Source organism: Nannospalax galili, unplaced genomic scaffold (assembly GCF_000622305.1).
Source record: "Nannospalax galili isolate Female #2095 unplaced genomic scaffold, S.galili_v1.0 scaffold22, whole genome shotgun sequence".
NCBI lineage: Eukaryota > Metazoa > Chordata > Mammalia > Rodentia > Spalacidae > Nannospalax > Nannospalax galili.
Window position 1 is genome coordinate 236,668 of NW_008347230.1, and position 15,849 is coordinate 252,516.

The window sequence follows — 15,849 nt, forward strand, 5'->3', positions numbered from 1 at the left end:
AGGGGATAAGGAGAAAGAGTCTTAATTACATTAAGAAGGACCAAGGCAGTATTAAGACAAGACTATAAAAGTTAAACTACATACAGCTCTGGAACACATGCCTGCCACTCTTGGATAAGTTCTGGAAGGTGAAAAGCCCTACTTTCCTCTCTAAAAACCACATCTTTATTTAGCCAAAACAACTGTCTCTGGGGAAGGAAAGAGTGAGGCAACATTTTTGGTTGTGTGGAGGGTGTTCAGAGAGAAGGAAGGCCCATTGGACTTGGAACTTCTTGTTGACTCTTATATCACAGGCCTGCACAGATGTGAGTATTCCTGCTGATTTGGTAGGATTCATCCCTCTAGCTATATTTGCCTTTCTGTGTGTTTTAGGTTATACAGTCCTATTAACAAAGTTTTCCAGCAGTTAGAATATATTAGTTTTCAACTGCAGTACAACAAATTACCACAAATGTACAGCTCAAGACACCTTTATTATGCTTCAATTTCAATGGGTCAAGTGTCCCTGCATAGCCCAGCTGTGTGCTCTGCAATTAAGATTTGTGTTCCTCACCCATATAATCCTGGGAGGCTCCAATTCAGACTTACCTGGCTTTTGTGACTGCTTATCTGGCTTCTGGAACTGCTTGCTTGCCCACCTACAGGAACAAACATGTGACTGCTTGTCTTTGAGTAAATCTTGTACCAACAGGTCAGGATATGGACTTTACCTTTAAAAGCTCCCATCCCCTCCCAGTTAGTGCTGCATTCTCTGAATTGGCTCAGAGAGTGCAGTCGCTGGAAAGCTAAATAAATTTGCTGATTTGGAAAATAAAAAGATCTGTGTCCCTTTTGGCTCCTCTTTCAAATTCACAAAGTCATTGGAGGAATTCCTTGTGGTTATAGGACTGCCATGTAGCCCTCTCAGGCTCTGTTAATAATGACAGCTCACTGCTTCAAGGCTGGCAGGAGACTCTCCATCCAGCCTGCCAAGAAGGCATCTTATATAACAAATGGGAGCTTGGCCCTTTTCATATTCTCTTGACTATAGAAGCAAGTCATAGGTCATATGGTATTCAAACAATTACGTAGTTCTGTGATACAGTGGCATCATCCAAGAATTCTGCCTGCTGTGCAGAGTAAACTTATCTCAAATAATTTCTGAGACGTGGAAAGAGAAGATAAAAAGGGGGCTATGTGCTCAGCTACTGACTGGTAAAGATTACCTTTCTTCCTACCAAAGTGGAAGATATATTTGTGAGTAGACAAAAGTGTGGAATACAGCAGAGATTTAAAGCTGCTCTAAGGAGAGAAAGTTAAGAAAGACCCCAGGGCCAAGCTTTGGCCTCCCTGTACCTCTTCCATTTTATGTAAACATTTTGTGTCTAATTTTTCAGATTGGCTGCTACTCCAGGCCTCTAGTAGAGTCCTCACTGAAGGAGAACCTCTGAACTTAAGATGTCACTCATGGAGGAATAAATTGGTGTACAATATGCTTTTCTATCGAAATGGAAAGACCTTTAAGTTTTCTCCTCAAAGTTCTGAACTCACCATTCTGAAAACCAACCTGAGCCACAGTGGCATCTACCACTGCTCAGCCATGGGAATGCATCGCTATACATCAGCAGGAGTGTCTATCACTGTGAAAGGTATCATATCTGGGAGAGTTAGAGAATCACAGTTGTAAGGAAAAGAAGAATCACTATAAATCATCCAAAGTCCTCACTTCAACTTACAAATGAGGAAACTGAGTCTTGGAGGCAAATGGTCTTACTGAAGGCCACACAATGAGCACTGTCTGGAACCAGAACCAGAGTCTCTGGGTCCCAGCAGACTGCTCTTTCCAGTATTCCACAATAGATCACAGGGCTAAGCCCAAGCCAGGGCATAGTGAATATCCATTTCATCAATTTTATTTTTAGCTGCTAAGGCTAGAAGCTCATTCAAGGTAGCTAGAGTTACCAGAGACTAATCCAGTGGAATCTCATGAACATGCCATATAAATAGAAACCAGAATGAAGGAAGGAATTGGTTGTATTTTGTATTTATGTGTCAGGGATAATGTAGCCTCTCTGGTCCCACTGGTCTCTAAACATATTTAATTCAATAGTTTCTTCTGTACAATTCGCACATGTCCTTTGTTCTGACTCTTTCATGGCCTACCTTTTTTTTTTTTTTAAGATTTAGTTATATTTTTATGTGTATAAGTGTTTTGCCTGCATGTTTTTAAGTGCACTCCTATGTGCAATACCTGGGGAGGCCAGAAAAGGGCATTAAATACCCTGGGACTGGAGTTACAGATGGTTGTTAGCAGCCATGTGGGTGCTGGGAACTGAACCTGGGTCCTCTGCAAGAGCAGTCAGTGCTCTTAACCTCTGAGCCATCTCTCCAGCCTCATGGCCTATCTTCTTAGTACTCATAATCACTGGCAAAGTTTTTGTGTCTGAAAAAGTTCATTCCTATGGGAAATAAATTATTGTCCTGGATTACCTTTTGAGTAACACCAGTAATGAATCTCTTAACTGGCAAGTGTAGGTTAGTGTTGAGTCTGGGTGGACTTGTTGTCATTGGGGTGTATGGTTTTATAATAAATGGCAGAGGCCAGGTGTATGACTTTAATCCCAGCACTAAGGGGCAGACACAAATGCATCACTGTGATATTGAGGCCAGTCTGGGATAGTCTACTTAGGGAGTTCTAGACCATCTGCATTTTCTATAGTGAAGCAAGCCCTGTCGCAAAAAAATACCAACAAAAGCCAAGCCTGGTGGCAAACACCTATAGTCCCAGCACCTGGAAGGTAGAGGCAGGCAGATCTCTGTGAGATGAAGGCCAGCCTGTTCTATATATCGAGTTCCAGGTCAGTCTGGGATATATAGTGAAACCCTGTTTCAAACCATCCCCTGCAAGAGATGGCTCAGCCTTAAGGGTTTGGTTCCCAGCACCCACATGATGGCTAACAACCATCTGCAACTCTAGTTCCAGGGGATTTGGCGCCCTCTTCTGACCTCCACAGGCATTGCACACATGGGTGCACTTAACATACATGTAGGCAAAACACTCATACACATAAAATAAAAATAAATAAAAAAGAGAAGCCCTGTCTCAATGGCTCTCCTCTGGAAATGGGGCAATCCATTCTCTTGGGGGAAAAGGAGTTTGTTTTTTGTGAGAGGAATACTAACGCTGACCCAAACAACCCTGTCCTCTGTGATCTTTCTCTTCAGAGCTATTTGCAGCTCCGGTGCTGACAGCATCCTTGTCACTGCCCTTCCTGGAGGGGAACCTGGTCACCCTGAGCTGTGAAACCAAGTTGCTGGTACAGAGGCCTGGCTTGAAGCTTTACTTCTCTTTCTATATGGGCAGCAAGATCCTGGAGGGCAGGAACACATCCTCAGAGTACCGGATACCAAGTGCCAGAAGGGAAGATTCTGGATTATATTGGTGTGAGGCAGTCACAGAAGATGGAAACGTCTTTAAGCGCAGCCCCAATTTGGAGCTTCAAGTGGTTGGTGAGTAAGAGGAAAGTGAGTGTATAGCCCTGGCTGGTCTGGAACTTGCTATGTAGACCAGGCTGGCCTCAAACTCACAATCATCTGCCTGATTATTCCTCCTTGAGTTCTGAGATTAAAGGTATGCACCACCATACCTGGCCCAAAAGAAAAGATGCAGCATAGGCTGGCCACACTCGTGATCCTCCTGCCTCAGCGTCATCAGCACATTCTATCAGCGTGCATTGATTTCTAAACAGTATCTCTCAGGCCTTTTTCTGTTTCAGGTCTCCAGTCATCCGCTTCTGTCTGGTTTCACATCCTTTTCTATTTGTCAGTGGGAATAATATTTTTGGTGGCTACTGTTCTCTGTGTAAAAATACATCAAAAACTGAAAAGAAAGAAAAGGTGGAATTTGGAAATTCCATTGGTTTCTAATCATGGGAAGGAAGAAGCTTTCTGCTTTCAACAGTTAGAAGAGGTGAAGTGTCTGGAGAAAGAACAGCCACTATAAGGCAGCCCTCACCAAAGAAAGCCCAGAAGTACAGCGTAGCTAGAGGTTGGCTGCAGACCTGGATAGCCCTACCTCTTCCTTTCTGTGACAGCACGGGGACACAAACTTCCCAAAGTTGACTGACTAAGCTGTGGGTCCTATGGTATGCAACTCTGAAATAAAACAGATATATGAGCTGACTTCAATTTGGTAGTAAAATGATTTGAAATTTACTTGTGGAAGTCAAATCATGGCAAGAGTTTTGTTGAATGCACATAATTTTTGGCTTTATAGAGCAGAAAAGCAGGAAAATGGGAACTGTAGGAAATGAAGCCTATAGGAACCACCCCCCCACACACACACCCGCCAAAGACCCTCTGGAGAGGAACCAGCTCTGAAAGACTCTAGTCTGAGGAATGGGGAGCTAGAGCAGGAGAGACCTTCCAGCCTGAAAGGGGGAACTCTGCCTCCCTTCACTGGGTGGACAGTTTCAGGGAAAGGACTTCCCAAGGACAGCTGGTGTGGTGGGAGGCATCATGGGTACAGACAAACCACCAGTGATCTGAGGAGAGGCTGGAACAAAGCTAGTCACCTTGAGAGCATTGCAAAGTGCATTCTTCCCCAGATTTGCCACCCACACACCCAAAAGGACCAAGTGTCAGCAGCTAGGGAGTGAGGTTAGCAGTCTCCAGAAGTTAGGTTCATCCTTGCCTCCCTCTGGTCCAGAAAGAAGTCTCACTCAAGTGCCCTTTCCAGGCAGTCTGCATGGGGTGTCTTCCAGGCCAGTGGTACAAAGGCATCTTAGCATCTGGCAAGCAATGGTCACTCCTGAGTATAGTTACTGGGTTGCTTAAAGCTTTATCCACCCTGTATACCCACAAGTTGGTGCCCAGAACAGGGCTGGGGCACCTTCCCAAAGCATGGCCAGAAGGTACAGCTCATGAATGTCCTGTGCCACACCAGGAAGACAGAACCCAAGAAACAAGGAGTAGATCGTATCTCCACTTACTATCACTCCTAAGGACTCAGTAAAGGGCTTGGTGCCACTCATCCTGGGGCGTCTAGACTCTGCTGGACTAGCAGTCCAAGTCCCCAGGGGGAACATGGTACAGCATGAATCTCATTGAATTAGAACCATTAGAGGATACCAGGGTTCAATTGAGTTTTTATGGCCAAGGACCAATAGGCAAAAGAGGATCCACTGTCTCGACAGGGATAATCAATGGTGGTCAACCAAAGGACATACACTCTGTTGCATAATGCAGGTAGCAACTGTCAATGAAAAACTCACAGCTCTTGGGACTAGAGAGATTACTCAGAGGTTAAGAGCACTTGCTGCTCTTCCAGAAGACCTAAGTTCAATTCCCTGTACTTGCACAGCTCACAACTTCCTGTGACTCCAGCTCTAAGGGATCCTGATGCCCTCTTCTGGGCTCCATGGGCACATGCAAACACATGGCCTTCACCACACACACACACATCCTTAAAAAGCTAGATTTAAGAAAACACAGCTGGTTCCTCAAAGAGAATAAGAAATAGTTTATTCTGGAGCCAAATATAAGTGAGCATGGCCTGAGAACACAGGAGTTACACCAAATATCATGTTCCAATGTGATAACAATTTTACAAAGTTTTTATAGTATTAGAAAAAAGAAAATCATAAATCAAGACACTTTCAGAATACATTGATGGAAACAGGTAAGCAGATTACAGCAAAGCAAAGCAATCTCTGCTTGAAGCTTGGATGCTGTTTGATGACAGTTTTAGTCTTTGGATGTGTGAAGTTAGGGGTCTATTTGTACATTTCAAAAGGATTTACTTATCAGTCACAGGATGCCCACACAGGTGGGCAATAAATGCCTACCGAAAGGGCCAAGGTAGCCCGAGATAATTTTGACTCCCAACCTATAACATTTCAGTTCTCTGCAGTCAATCAGCTTTGTGGACTGTTTAGCACAGATGTGGTTTTGTTTTGTTTTTGTTTTTCTAGAACTTTGCTTCACAAAAAGGAACAGATTTGCAATGTAGCAAACCAACCAGCTGACCCAGATCACCCTTGCCTAATGGTGACTTTAAATGGATAGGTATGACAGAAGACTTAATGATTCAAGTCCCTTAGGGTCTGGGTCAAGCCACCAGGTCAGCCTCTGAGGCAATAAGTAGCAATTGTGTCCCTGAGACAAAATGCAGCACCAGGAGTTGGAGTTTATCCTAGTAACCTCAATCTATTACTACTACTACTACTACTACTACTACTACTACTACTACTACTACTATTAAAGACTATTATTTGAGGCTGGCCTCAAACTATATAGCAGTTACCTCAGTATTTTTCCATCAGAAAGAAAAGTCTGGGGGACTTCTGGGAAAAATCTAAGGGGCAAATGAACACATGGACATATGTGAAGATGTTTAATGGATATACTGGCAACAACACCTTTAGGGAATCAAACTGTAGATTGTTCACTTCTGTACACACTTTTGTATATTGGCCTACCTGAGAACACGCCTGCTTTGAAGAGTTTGAAGCAGGTTTGCTTTTCCACCTATTCCTTTCCCTTACCCTTCTCCCAGTTTATTGGAGAAAGCCATCGCTCATCCATCCCAAACCATGATATATTGCTGTAAAAAAAAATCCTTCTTGTGGTTCCAAAGAGTCAAACCAGTATCTTCCTTAAAAATCAACACTATATGTCAGATACTATAATCTACCAATTCTTGTAGTTTTCCTGTCATATTTAGGAGGTTAGGGGCAAAACCAGACATTAGAAATGAACCTGTTTTATTGTCAAAAGATGGGGCAGAATTTATGCCCTTCCCCACTTCCTTTCCCCCTCTCCCCTGCCTTCTCCTTCTTCTTTGTGGTACTGGAACAGAACCCAGGACCTTCTGTGTGCTAGGCAAGTGCTCTAGCACTGAGCTGAGCAACACCCCCAGCTCTATTTAAAATTTTTATCTTGAGTCAAATTTTGCTTTACCTGGCTGGTCTTGAACTCTTGATCCTCCTGCCTTGGCTTGCCAAGTGCTTAGATTTACAGGCATGCACATCTGGCTTCCCTCTTTACTAATGAACAATAACAAAAATGCTTGTCTTGAGAGAGAGTCTCTTGAAACAAAGACAGAGAATATAAGAAATAATGATACAACTTCGTTTTATTTCATTTAACCAAAAAAAAAAAAAAGTGTGCATAGCCCTATACCTGTTCTAATCATATGTGAATTAGGCTGTGTGAGGATAGGATTAAATCCTACAGCCTCAAACTATGAAGGGTTTTCATCCCTGTCAGCTGAGAAGGCTGATGAGAGCATCACAGCTTGGAACACTGCCAGTTATGTCAGCATAGAGTCCTCAAGCAGTCCAAGACAAAAGTAGTTGGTTCTGGAGATGGCACACTTAACTATTGATCAGATCTAGCATAGATCTAGATCTAACATAGCTCCACCCAACCATAAAGAGACTGTAAAATTCTACAGTAAGCGCAACCTCAGAAGCTGGAGATGCAAAGTGAGCAGCATGGCTTTAAAGGAAACACTTAGGATCCCTAAAAAGCATGCAAATACCAAGTGGCTATTTATTGCATGCAGGCATGCCCAGCCCTGACTTTGAGACATGATGCTGTCATCTAAGAACCTTGCAATCAAGTTAAAAAACAGAAAGTCTTATGTTTTAAATAGGTGTTTAGATTTGTGTTGGTGCCCAGTGTGGAGGGAGGCGGATCTCTGGGAATTCAGGCCAGCCTCACTACAGGAAGACCCTGTCAAAAAAAAAAAAAAAAAAAAAAAGTTGATAGATGATTGATAGATAGATGATAGATAGATAGATAGATAGATAGATAGATAGATAGATAGATAGATAGATTTGTGTTGGGCTGCTTTTATGGTAGAAAGAAAGAAGAGAGAGAGAGAGAGAGAAAGAGAGAGAATTTGTGTTGGGCTGCTTTTGTGGTATTAAGGGCCATGAGCTGTGGGCTGGGCATGCTTCATAATTTCAGAAAAGAGATGTAAATTCCTCTTCTGACAGATCAGATCAACAATGTCTTTAAAAAATTTTTTTGGTCTTTTTGAGACAGGGTCTCCCTGTAGCCCCAGCTGGCCTGGAACTCACTATGTAGACCAGGCTGGGCTTGAACTCACAGAGATCCGCCTGCCTCTGCCTCCCGAGTGCTGGGGATTAAAGGGATGCGCCACCACGCCCTACAACATTATGTCTTTAAGTAAAAATCTCCAGGTAGGGTAGTTTTGTATTTTCTTTAATTTCAAAAAGCATTCCAATAGTTTTCCTTTTAAAGGTGCTGGATGCTATAAATTCATACACTTATTTTACTTCTTTGCAAATCTGCTTGCTGTCATTTATCGATCATTTCTGTTCCTGGGACGTGTTTTTGGATTCTGTTGTAAATAACCTTTGTAACAGGCCACAAAACACTCTTGGAATACACAATTGAACTAACCCTCGGCTTAACACGTGGGCCCTGGGATGTTGGCTGCAGGATCGCTGGGCGGCGGGCGCCACCCTGTGGTCATCTGTGCACACTGCGGTCACCGCCGCCAAGGCGAGACCGGGACCCCGCTCGGCGGACCCTTCCAGGATCTCTCCCTCAACCCTAGTGAAAAACTGCCTTTCCACAGCTGGAAGGAAAGAAAATGAGCTTCAGACTGGGTCTGCGGCGGTACCAGGCAGGTGCAACAGTCGTGCGTGATGGATTCGCCTGGTACTCGGAGGAACACGCCCGCGGCTGCCGAAGCGCACTGCGACAGTTCACTATGCGCAGGCGGCGCGCGACGGGGCGGCCACCTCCTCCCCGCGCGGTGGGCGAGGTCGATGCGCGCTCGCCGTCCCTCATGGCGCCCCCTAGCGGCCACCGTGGAGGTTGCAGCTGCCGGCTTCTGGAGACGACGCTATTCCGCAGGTCCCCAGAAGTTCGCCTGCTGGGAGACCTTGAGAAAGGGCATCGGAGGAGGGGACCAAGCGGGCGGAGGTTGCAACCCCCGCCGCCTCCCTGCTGGCTCCGTCGCTGTCAGCAACACCCACCCTGGGCCTCTGGGACCTCTCTAACCTGTGAAAGTCTTGGGTTTATCCTGCAGTTAATCACCAGGCCTACCAGTCCTCAGACCAGAATGGACAGGTGATAACCAAAAACGGCAGTTGGTTAGGAAGATGGATCAGTCAGGGGTTGTCACTTTCCAGGCTTAACAAGCAAATTCGCAAACTCATTCAAGAGCCACAGGAGTTTCTCCTAGGAACCTAGGCCCATCTTACAGTACTTAGCAGTTCCTAGTCTGAGAAGAGACTTCCGCTCCACGGAAGAGACCAACTGATTTGTGGGTAAACCAGGAGTAGTTGGATCCATTCTGGACATTCCATTCCCCCGTGCCTTTAGAATTTACATACTCCCTCTGGGGGAGGGGGGAGGGACCTGGATAGACCCAGTGATTTTAAGCCTGAGAAAAGAGACCTTGCTGACACATGGCCGCAAGGAAGACTAAGCCAGGGGCTGCAGAGGGACAACAGTGGGAGCAAGGAAAAGAGGAATCCAGAGGAGGGACACGCAGCTTGGACTAGCATGGCAGCAATGGAGCTGCTAGAAATGCTGCGTTTGGAATGTTTTGTAGGAAGTGGCAACGTCTGAATCACTAAATGTAGGACCGTGAAAAGGGTGTGTGTGTGTGAGAGACCTCAAAGATTTTGACTCAGAGCAATAAACATTCCATTGACTGAACTGAGAAGGAGCAAGCTGGTTGGAACAGTAAAGTGTAGAAAGCAACAAAAATTTTGTATTAGGTATATTAAGATTCTTTTTGTTTTGAGACAGGGTCACATATGTCCCAGGCTATTCCGGAACTTGCTCTGTAGAGCCCATTGCCCAAGTGCTGAGATTACAGGCATATATCACTATGTAATGGGGTGCTGGTAATCAAACAGTGTTTCCTGGATGCTAGGTAAACACTCTACCAACTGAGCTGTCACCCTAACCCCTTATTTCAGATTCTAATTAAACCTAAGTGTAACTGTTAAAGCAATGGGTTAAGCCTACAATGCTGGGCTACAGAAAATATGTAAGGGGAAGGGAAAATACGCTAAGAAAAATCAAAGAGTATAAGACTGGGCCTTGAGTTACACCAAATCTTAGAGGCTGGGTAGAAAAGTGAAAATGAAGAATATTTGATACGAGTAGCCAGGGAGGGGGAGGCAGAAAAACGTCCCAAGAAAGAGTGACAAACTATGTCAAAATTTTGTGAGAACATTTAATTTGAAAGGGATTGCATTCCATCTGTAGATTTTCTGGTTTTGTGGGGGTTAAGGGAGGAAGGATGAGCATGCCACCGTTGACTTTCCCAATTCATGAGCAAGGTATAGCTCTCCATTTCCTCATGTTATTATTTATATCTTACAGTGGTGTTAGAATCTTCCCTCTACAAGCATTGTTCAGTTTATTCCTACATTCCTCATTAAAAATTTTATTTAAAATATTTATCATTTTAATTTTATGTGCACTAGTGTTTTGCCTGCATGTATGTAAGTGCACCATGTGTGTGCAATACCTTTGGAGGCCAGAAGAAGGCATCAAGATTCCCTGCAGTTATGGATAGTTGTTAGCCACCATATGGGTACTGAGAACTGAACCCAGTCAGTCCTCTGGAAGAACAGCAAGTGCTCTTAAATACTGAGCCATCTCTCGGGCACCTCCTACATCCTTTAATTTTATGTCTTATTACGAATGAAATAGTTAGAATCTTAAGAAATGATAGATAAATGTGTCTCATAGCTAAAACAGTATAAAAACTAACCCTAAGAATATTGTTATTAAGGGGCTGGAGAAATGGTTCAGTGGTTAAGAGCAAATTAACTGAAACTAACAAAAATTTATTTATTTATATTTATGTAAGAATTGAACTTAGAGTCTCACACAGACTAGGCAAGTGCTGTACCACTGAGTTATATTCCCAGCCCTACTTTTGATTTCTTGAGACAAAATCTTAAGAAGTCCAAACTTATGTAGCTGAGGATGACCTTGAATTCCTGATTCTCCTGCCTCTACCCCAGCCCCCAAAGTGTAGGGATTATAGGTGTGTGCCATCATAACCTGTCTTTTTTTTTTCTTTCTTTCTTTCTTCCTTTTCTTTTCTTTTGGCTTAGAATTTGTAGCAGTCCTCCTGCCTCAGCAAACTGAGTGTGGAGATGAAAGGCATGAGTGAAACTTTTAAAGATAATACTTCATTGTCTTATTTTTATTTTATGTGTATGTGTATTGCCTACATGTATGTAAGTGCACCCATATCATGCAATGCCTGAAGAGGTCAGAAGAAAGCATTGAAACTGTAGTTAGGGAGGGTTATTAGCTGTCATGTTAGGTGCTGGGAATTGAACCTGGATCCTCTGCAAGAGCAGCCAGTACTCTTAACCACTGAGCCATCTCTCCAGCCCATGATTTCTACTTCTTTGTAAGCATGTTCTCTTTAACCCTGTTTTTAAATTTTATTAGCCTCTGTTAAGGGTGTCATTTTCATTTCATCCTTGGCTCCAAAGCATGTAATAGTACCTTGTAGACTGAGGATGAATACATGTATGTATGTATGTATATGTATTCATGTGTGCATGTAGACATGCCTATGAACAGCTCCCTTTTGTTCCTCTCTTTTAAAAATATTTTAATATTTTTATTTTGTGTGTCTAAGTGTGTTGCTAGAGTGTTGGATTCCCTGGAACTGGAGTTACAGTTAGTTGCCATGCAGGTGCTGGAAATTGAACCTGGGTCCTCTGGGTCCTCTGTAAGAGCAGTTAATGATCTTAACAGCTGAGCCATCTCTCCAGCAGAATGACAGGAGACATGATTGGCAAAGGCTGTGATTAAATGGTGTCACTGAGGCTGTGCAGTATCCAGACAGCACACCTTATTCCCTCCTGAAACTTCTCATCCCCCACTGGATGAATTTTGACATATCTGGATCTTTAATGTTCTTTAACTTTTCTTCCATATTTTTCATTTATTTCTCCTTATATGGTTTTGGGGGAAAACATCTGGTTTGATTTTCAGCTTTAAAAAAAAATCTGTGTTCATTCTTGATTCAGCCCTTATTGCTTTTTTAATAACCAAGTTTTAAATTTCCAAGATCTCTGACATTTTTTAATCACCCCCTCCTATATCTCTGAGGATATTAAATACTCTTATTCTGAGGTTTCTGAACAGTTTCATTGGGTTCTACTGTTTTCTGAGTTTACTGTCTCTGATTTAATAATGAAATTCAGATCCATATTAGGTTAGTTTCAATTGGGCCTCACACTGGACCCCAGATTGATTTTTCTTGTACAAGTTCTCAATCAGAATTCTCTTATCAGAAGCAGAGTTATGATGTGGAAGGGCCTTTGCTTTTCTTCAGCTGTGGGGGACAGCTTTCTCCTTCTAAAGTCTCTGATGACTCTTGGTTATCATGCTCCCTTTTTATTGGAGGGGGTTTCTTTGCTGAAGTGTGCTTGTGTCTCAGGGGTGACATATAATATTGGAAGTTTACAGTAGTTACTTCATGGGGTGAGCTCCCAGTCACCTGGTACATTAGCCTATCTGTCTGAACCAAGTCTGACTGTACTCACTGCTGAGATCAAATACTTGTGGCTTGCTATATAGTCTCCAGGGTAAAGGGAAGATATGAATAAACCTTATTGCTTGCACGTCTTGTGGTCCCCAGGCATCCAGCTGTCTCAAGTCAATGCTTGTTCTTGGTACCTTCCTTGCAAAATTGTTGGTCCTTTTTGATCTACTACTGTCTTCCACAGAAGTCCTCTTCTGTACGCTTCAGTTTTGGCTCATCTGACATCTTTTTTTTCACCCCCCCAATTTTCTAACATATTTCTTTGTGGTGAAAGGTGAGGAAAACATGGCGTATCTTTAGTATGCTACCTTAAGCAAGTAGTTACATTCACTTGTGCATCAGAGATGAGAAACTTGAATGGTATTCCACAGGACTTCCCCACTGCCAACATCAGCTCACATTATTATCAAACATTGTTAAATAAAACATTGTTATATGTATTTACTTATTTATTATTCACAAAAACATTTTGAAGTCAACATTACTATGGTTAAGAGTACTGACTGACTACTCTTGCAGAGGACCTGGGTTCAGTTACCAGGACCTACAAGGTGGCTAACAACTGTCCTTAACCTCAGTTCTGGGGGATCTGAGGCCCTCTTCTGGCCTGCTCAGGTACTGCATGCCCATGCTGCACTTACATACATGCAGGTAAAACACACACACACACACACATAGTCTCTCTCTCTCTTTTAAAAAGGTAAGATGGCTCAGCAGTTAAGAACACTTTCTGTTCTTCCAGAGGACCTGGGTTCAATTCCTAGCAACCACATGGCAGCTAACAATCATCTATAACTCCAGTTTCAGGGTATCTGACACCTGGACTCTGTGGGCACTGAATGAACATGGTGCACTTACATGCATGTAGGCAAAACACTCATACACATAAAATAAAAAAATAAAATTTAAACTTAAATTTTTTTTTAAAAAAGGAAACACACCCTATCAGACTTCTGAGAGAGTTACATACCAGCTGGTTTGCTTCAATAGTATACACTCTAATAACTAAAAACTGTGCACTGGAATACTGAATTTAGGAATCACCCTTCCACATCTACGCCCCTACGCCAACACTGCTGGGAGGGTCTTCACATATAATTAGCTACCTTGACATATCCGAGTTGTAAGGGGCTGTCAATTCAATCTGTGTGACTCAACCTATGCTTATAATTTCAAATACATTTCTTCATGACAGGAAGAATTGACACAGTGTTTTACCTTGCTTTTCTAATCTATGCAACTCTACTTTCTCCTCACCATAAAAAATTTCCAGAAAGTTCTCAGTTATGAACCTTTCCCTCATAAACACATCCCAATGATCACAAATAAGAAATAAGCTTTGTTAAACAAATGAAGCAAACATCGTGACTATTTTTCTGTAGACAAAGGATTGGAATTCAAGTTTTGCTGTGGTGAACTCTCCTAGTAATCTTAAAATCACATTCTATGTATATAATTGTGTATTTATTTGTGTGCATGTGTATGCCTGTATGTGTGTGCGTGCACATGGAGATCAGAAGTTAACTCTGGGGGTAGCCCTAAAACTGTTATACACACACACACACATACACGTCATTCTGGTTTCTACTACCTGTCTATTTTGATGCCAATATGAAGATATGACAATGAGTTTAGGTACTTAAAATAATTCAGACAAAACATTTCTACAAAGGGGCTGATTATCTTGCAGGGTGTAATGGCGCACACCTTTAATCCCAGCACTCAGGAGGCAGAGGCTGGTAGATCTGTTGGGATCTTGGTCAGCCTGATCTACATATTGAGTTCCAGGCCAGCTGGGCCTACAGAGACTGTCTCAAAAAAAAAAAAAAAATGTTCAGCTTTCATCAACCAGCAAGCAAAAACCTAGGCTGAACAGGTTGAAGTTGATCCCAATGATTGAGGTCTGAGCCCCGAATTATTTAGCTGAAGATTACCAGTGCATTATAGGATGCTTCTCAGCAGTACTGGCTTCTACCCACTAGATGCCAGCAGCATCCCTCCCCGTGTCGTGCAATAATAGGCACTCTAGGTATTTGAAAATGTCCCAGAATAGGGGAGCAATTCCTTGGTGAAGCCACTTACAAGGAAGCCAGCTAGGACAGAACTTGAGGGGTCAAATAAAAGAAAAGCATTTCTTATACTTCAGCAGGGGTCTTTCTACCTTCACTATATTAAATCCCACTTTAGCCTCAAACGAAATTGATGTGGCAGTCCTCTAATCAGAGCTCCCTGAGGCCTAACGCTAACAGACCCTTAGTGCTTACAGCCCTTTCTTACGACAGCTTAAGTGGCTCTGAAAAGAGCCTTTGGGTTGAAATCAGTCAAGTCGCTTGTGCACCCTTACTTGGAGCTGGTGTACTTGGTGACCGCCTTGGTGCCTTCGGACACAGCGTGCTTGGCCAGCTCCCCGGGCAGCAGCAGGCGGACGGCTGTCTGGATCTCCCGGGACGTGATGGTCGAGCGCTTGTTGTAATGCGCCAGACGCGACGCCTCGCCCGCAATGCGCTCGAAGATGTCGTTGACGAAGGAGTTCATGATGCCCATGGCCTTGGATGAGATGCCGGTGTCGGGGTGTACCTGCTTCAGCACCTTGTATACGTACACCGAATAGCTCTCCTTACGGCTGCGCTTGCGCTTCTTGCCGTCCTTCTTCTGCACCTTGGTGACCGCCTTCTTAGAGCCCTTCTTGGGAGCCGGAGCAGATTTCGCCGGATCAGGCATTTTTCTCCGAGATCAAAGAAGCAGCAACACGAACGAGAAGAAGCAGTGAACGACTACCGCCCAGCCGCTGGTTATGCGCTACTTATAGCGGTTGTATGCAAATGAAGGATCCCACAGTACTTCGTCTTTGTTGGTTAATTCACAAACGTGTCATTTGCTCAAGGGGCGGGACCTACGTCAACACATTTTGGTTGCGCTTTACTGGTGATTAGATGCAAGTCTTCCTAGCCAATCAAAGTCCTCCATCTCACATTACCCTGTAAATCACACACAACTGCAGTTTCTTCTGTTCTTTATTTTTCCCTTCAACTAGTTTGTTTATCGAATACTTTTTTTTTGAGACAGGATCTCCCAGTAGCTCCAGCTGGCCTCCATTTCAGAGACCCCTCCACCTGCCTCCGCCTCCCGAGTTGCTTGTGCCATCACACCCAGTTTACCCAAGAATTCTTAAGCACCAAGTTAGACGTTTAGCTTTATCTTACTCGCTATTTCGTACAATCTAATTTACTTAGGCGCACGCTTTTTCTAACGCCAGGTTCACATCTCTAAATCTGCTTTTCCACTCAGCTGTAGCAAGC

The 15,849-nt window shown here is 43.4% G+C and overlaps 2 protein-coding genes across 2 annotated transcripts in view; one reads left to right on the plus strand and one right to left on the minus strand.

The window, feature by feature from the left end:
* Window positions 1-4,142, plus strand: part of LOC103742641 (high affinity immunoglobulin gamma Fc receptor I) — an 8,432-nt gene extending 4,290 nt beyond the window's left edge. Inside the window, 4 exon segments of the mRNA XM_008843707.2 lie at window positions 1,377-1,628; window positions 3,205-3,489; window positions 3,756-3,938; window positions 3,941-4,142. Of these exon segments, the coding sequence (XP_008841929.2) occupies window positions 1,377-1,628; window positions 3,205-3,489; window positions 3,756-3,938; window positions 3,941-4,101 (881 nt within the window). The 3' untranslated portion in view covers window positions 4,102-4,142.
* A 9,477-nt stretch (window positions 4,143-13,619) lies between these two features.
* On the minus strand, window positions 13,620-15,328 carry LOC103742643 (histone H2B type 2-F). Its single transcript, XM_008843709.3, has one exon. The coding sequence runs from the start codon at window positions 15,269-15,271 to the stop codon at window positions 14,891-14,893; it is 381 nt and encodes a 126-aa protein (XP_008841931.1). The 5' UTR covers window positions 15,272-15,328; the 3' UTR covers window positions 13,620-14,890.
* Window positions 15,329-15,849: the final 521 nt, after the last annotated feature.

Bases quoted from the DNA above. Each gene is read 5' to 3' on its own strand.
- LOC103742643 (XM_008843709.3), bottom strand. From the start codon at position 15,271: ATGCCTGATCCGGCGAAATCTGCTCCGGCTCCCAAGAAGGGCTCTAAG.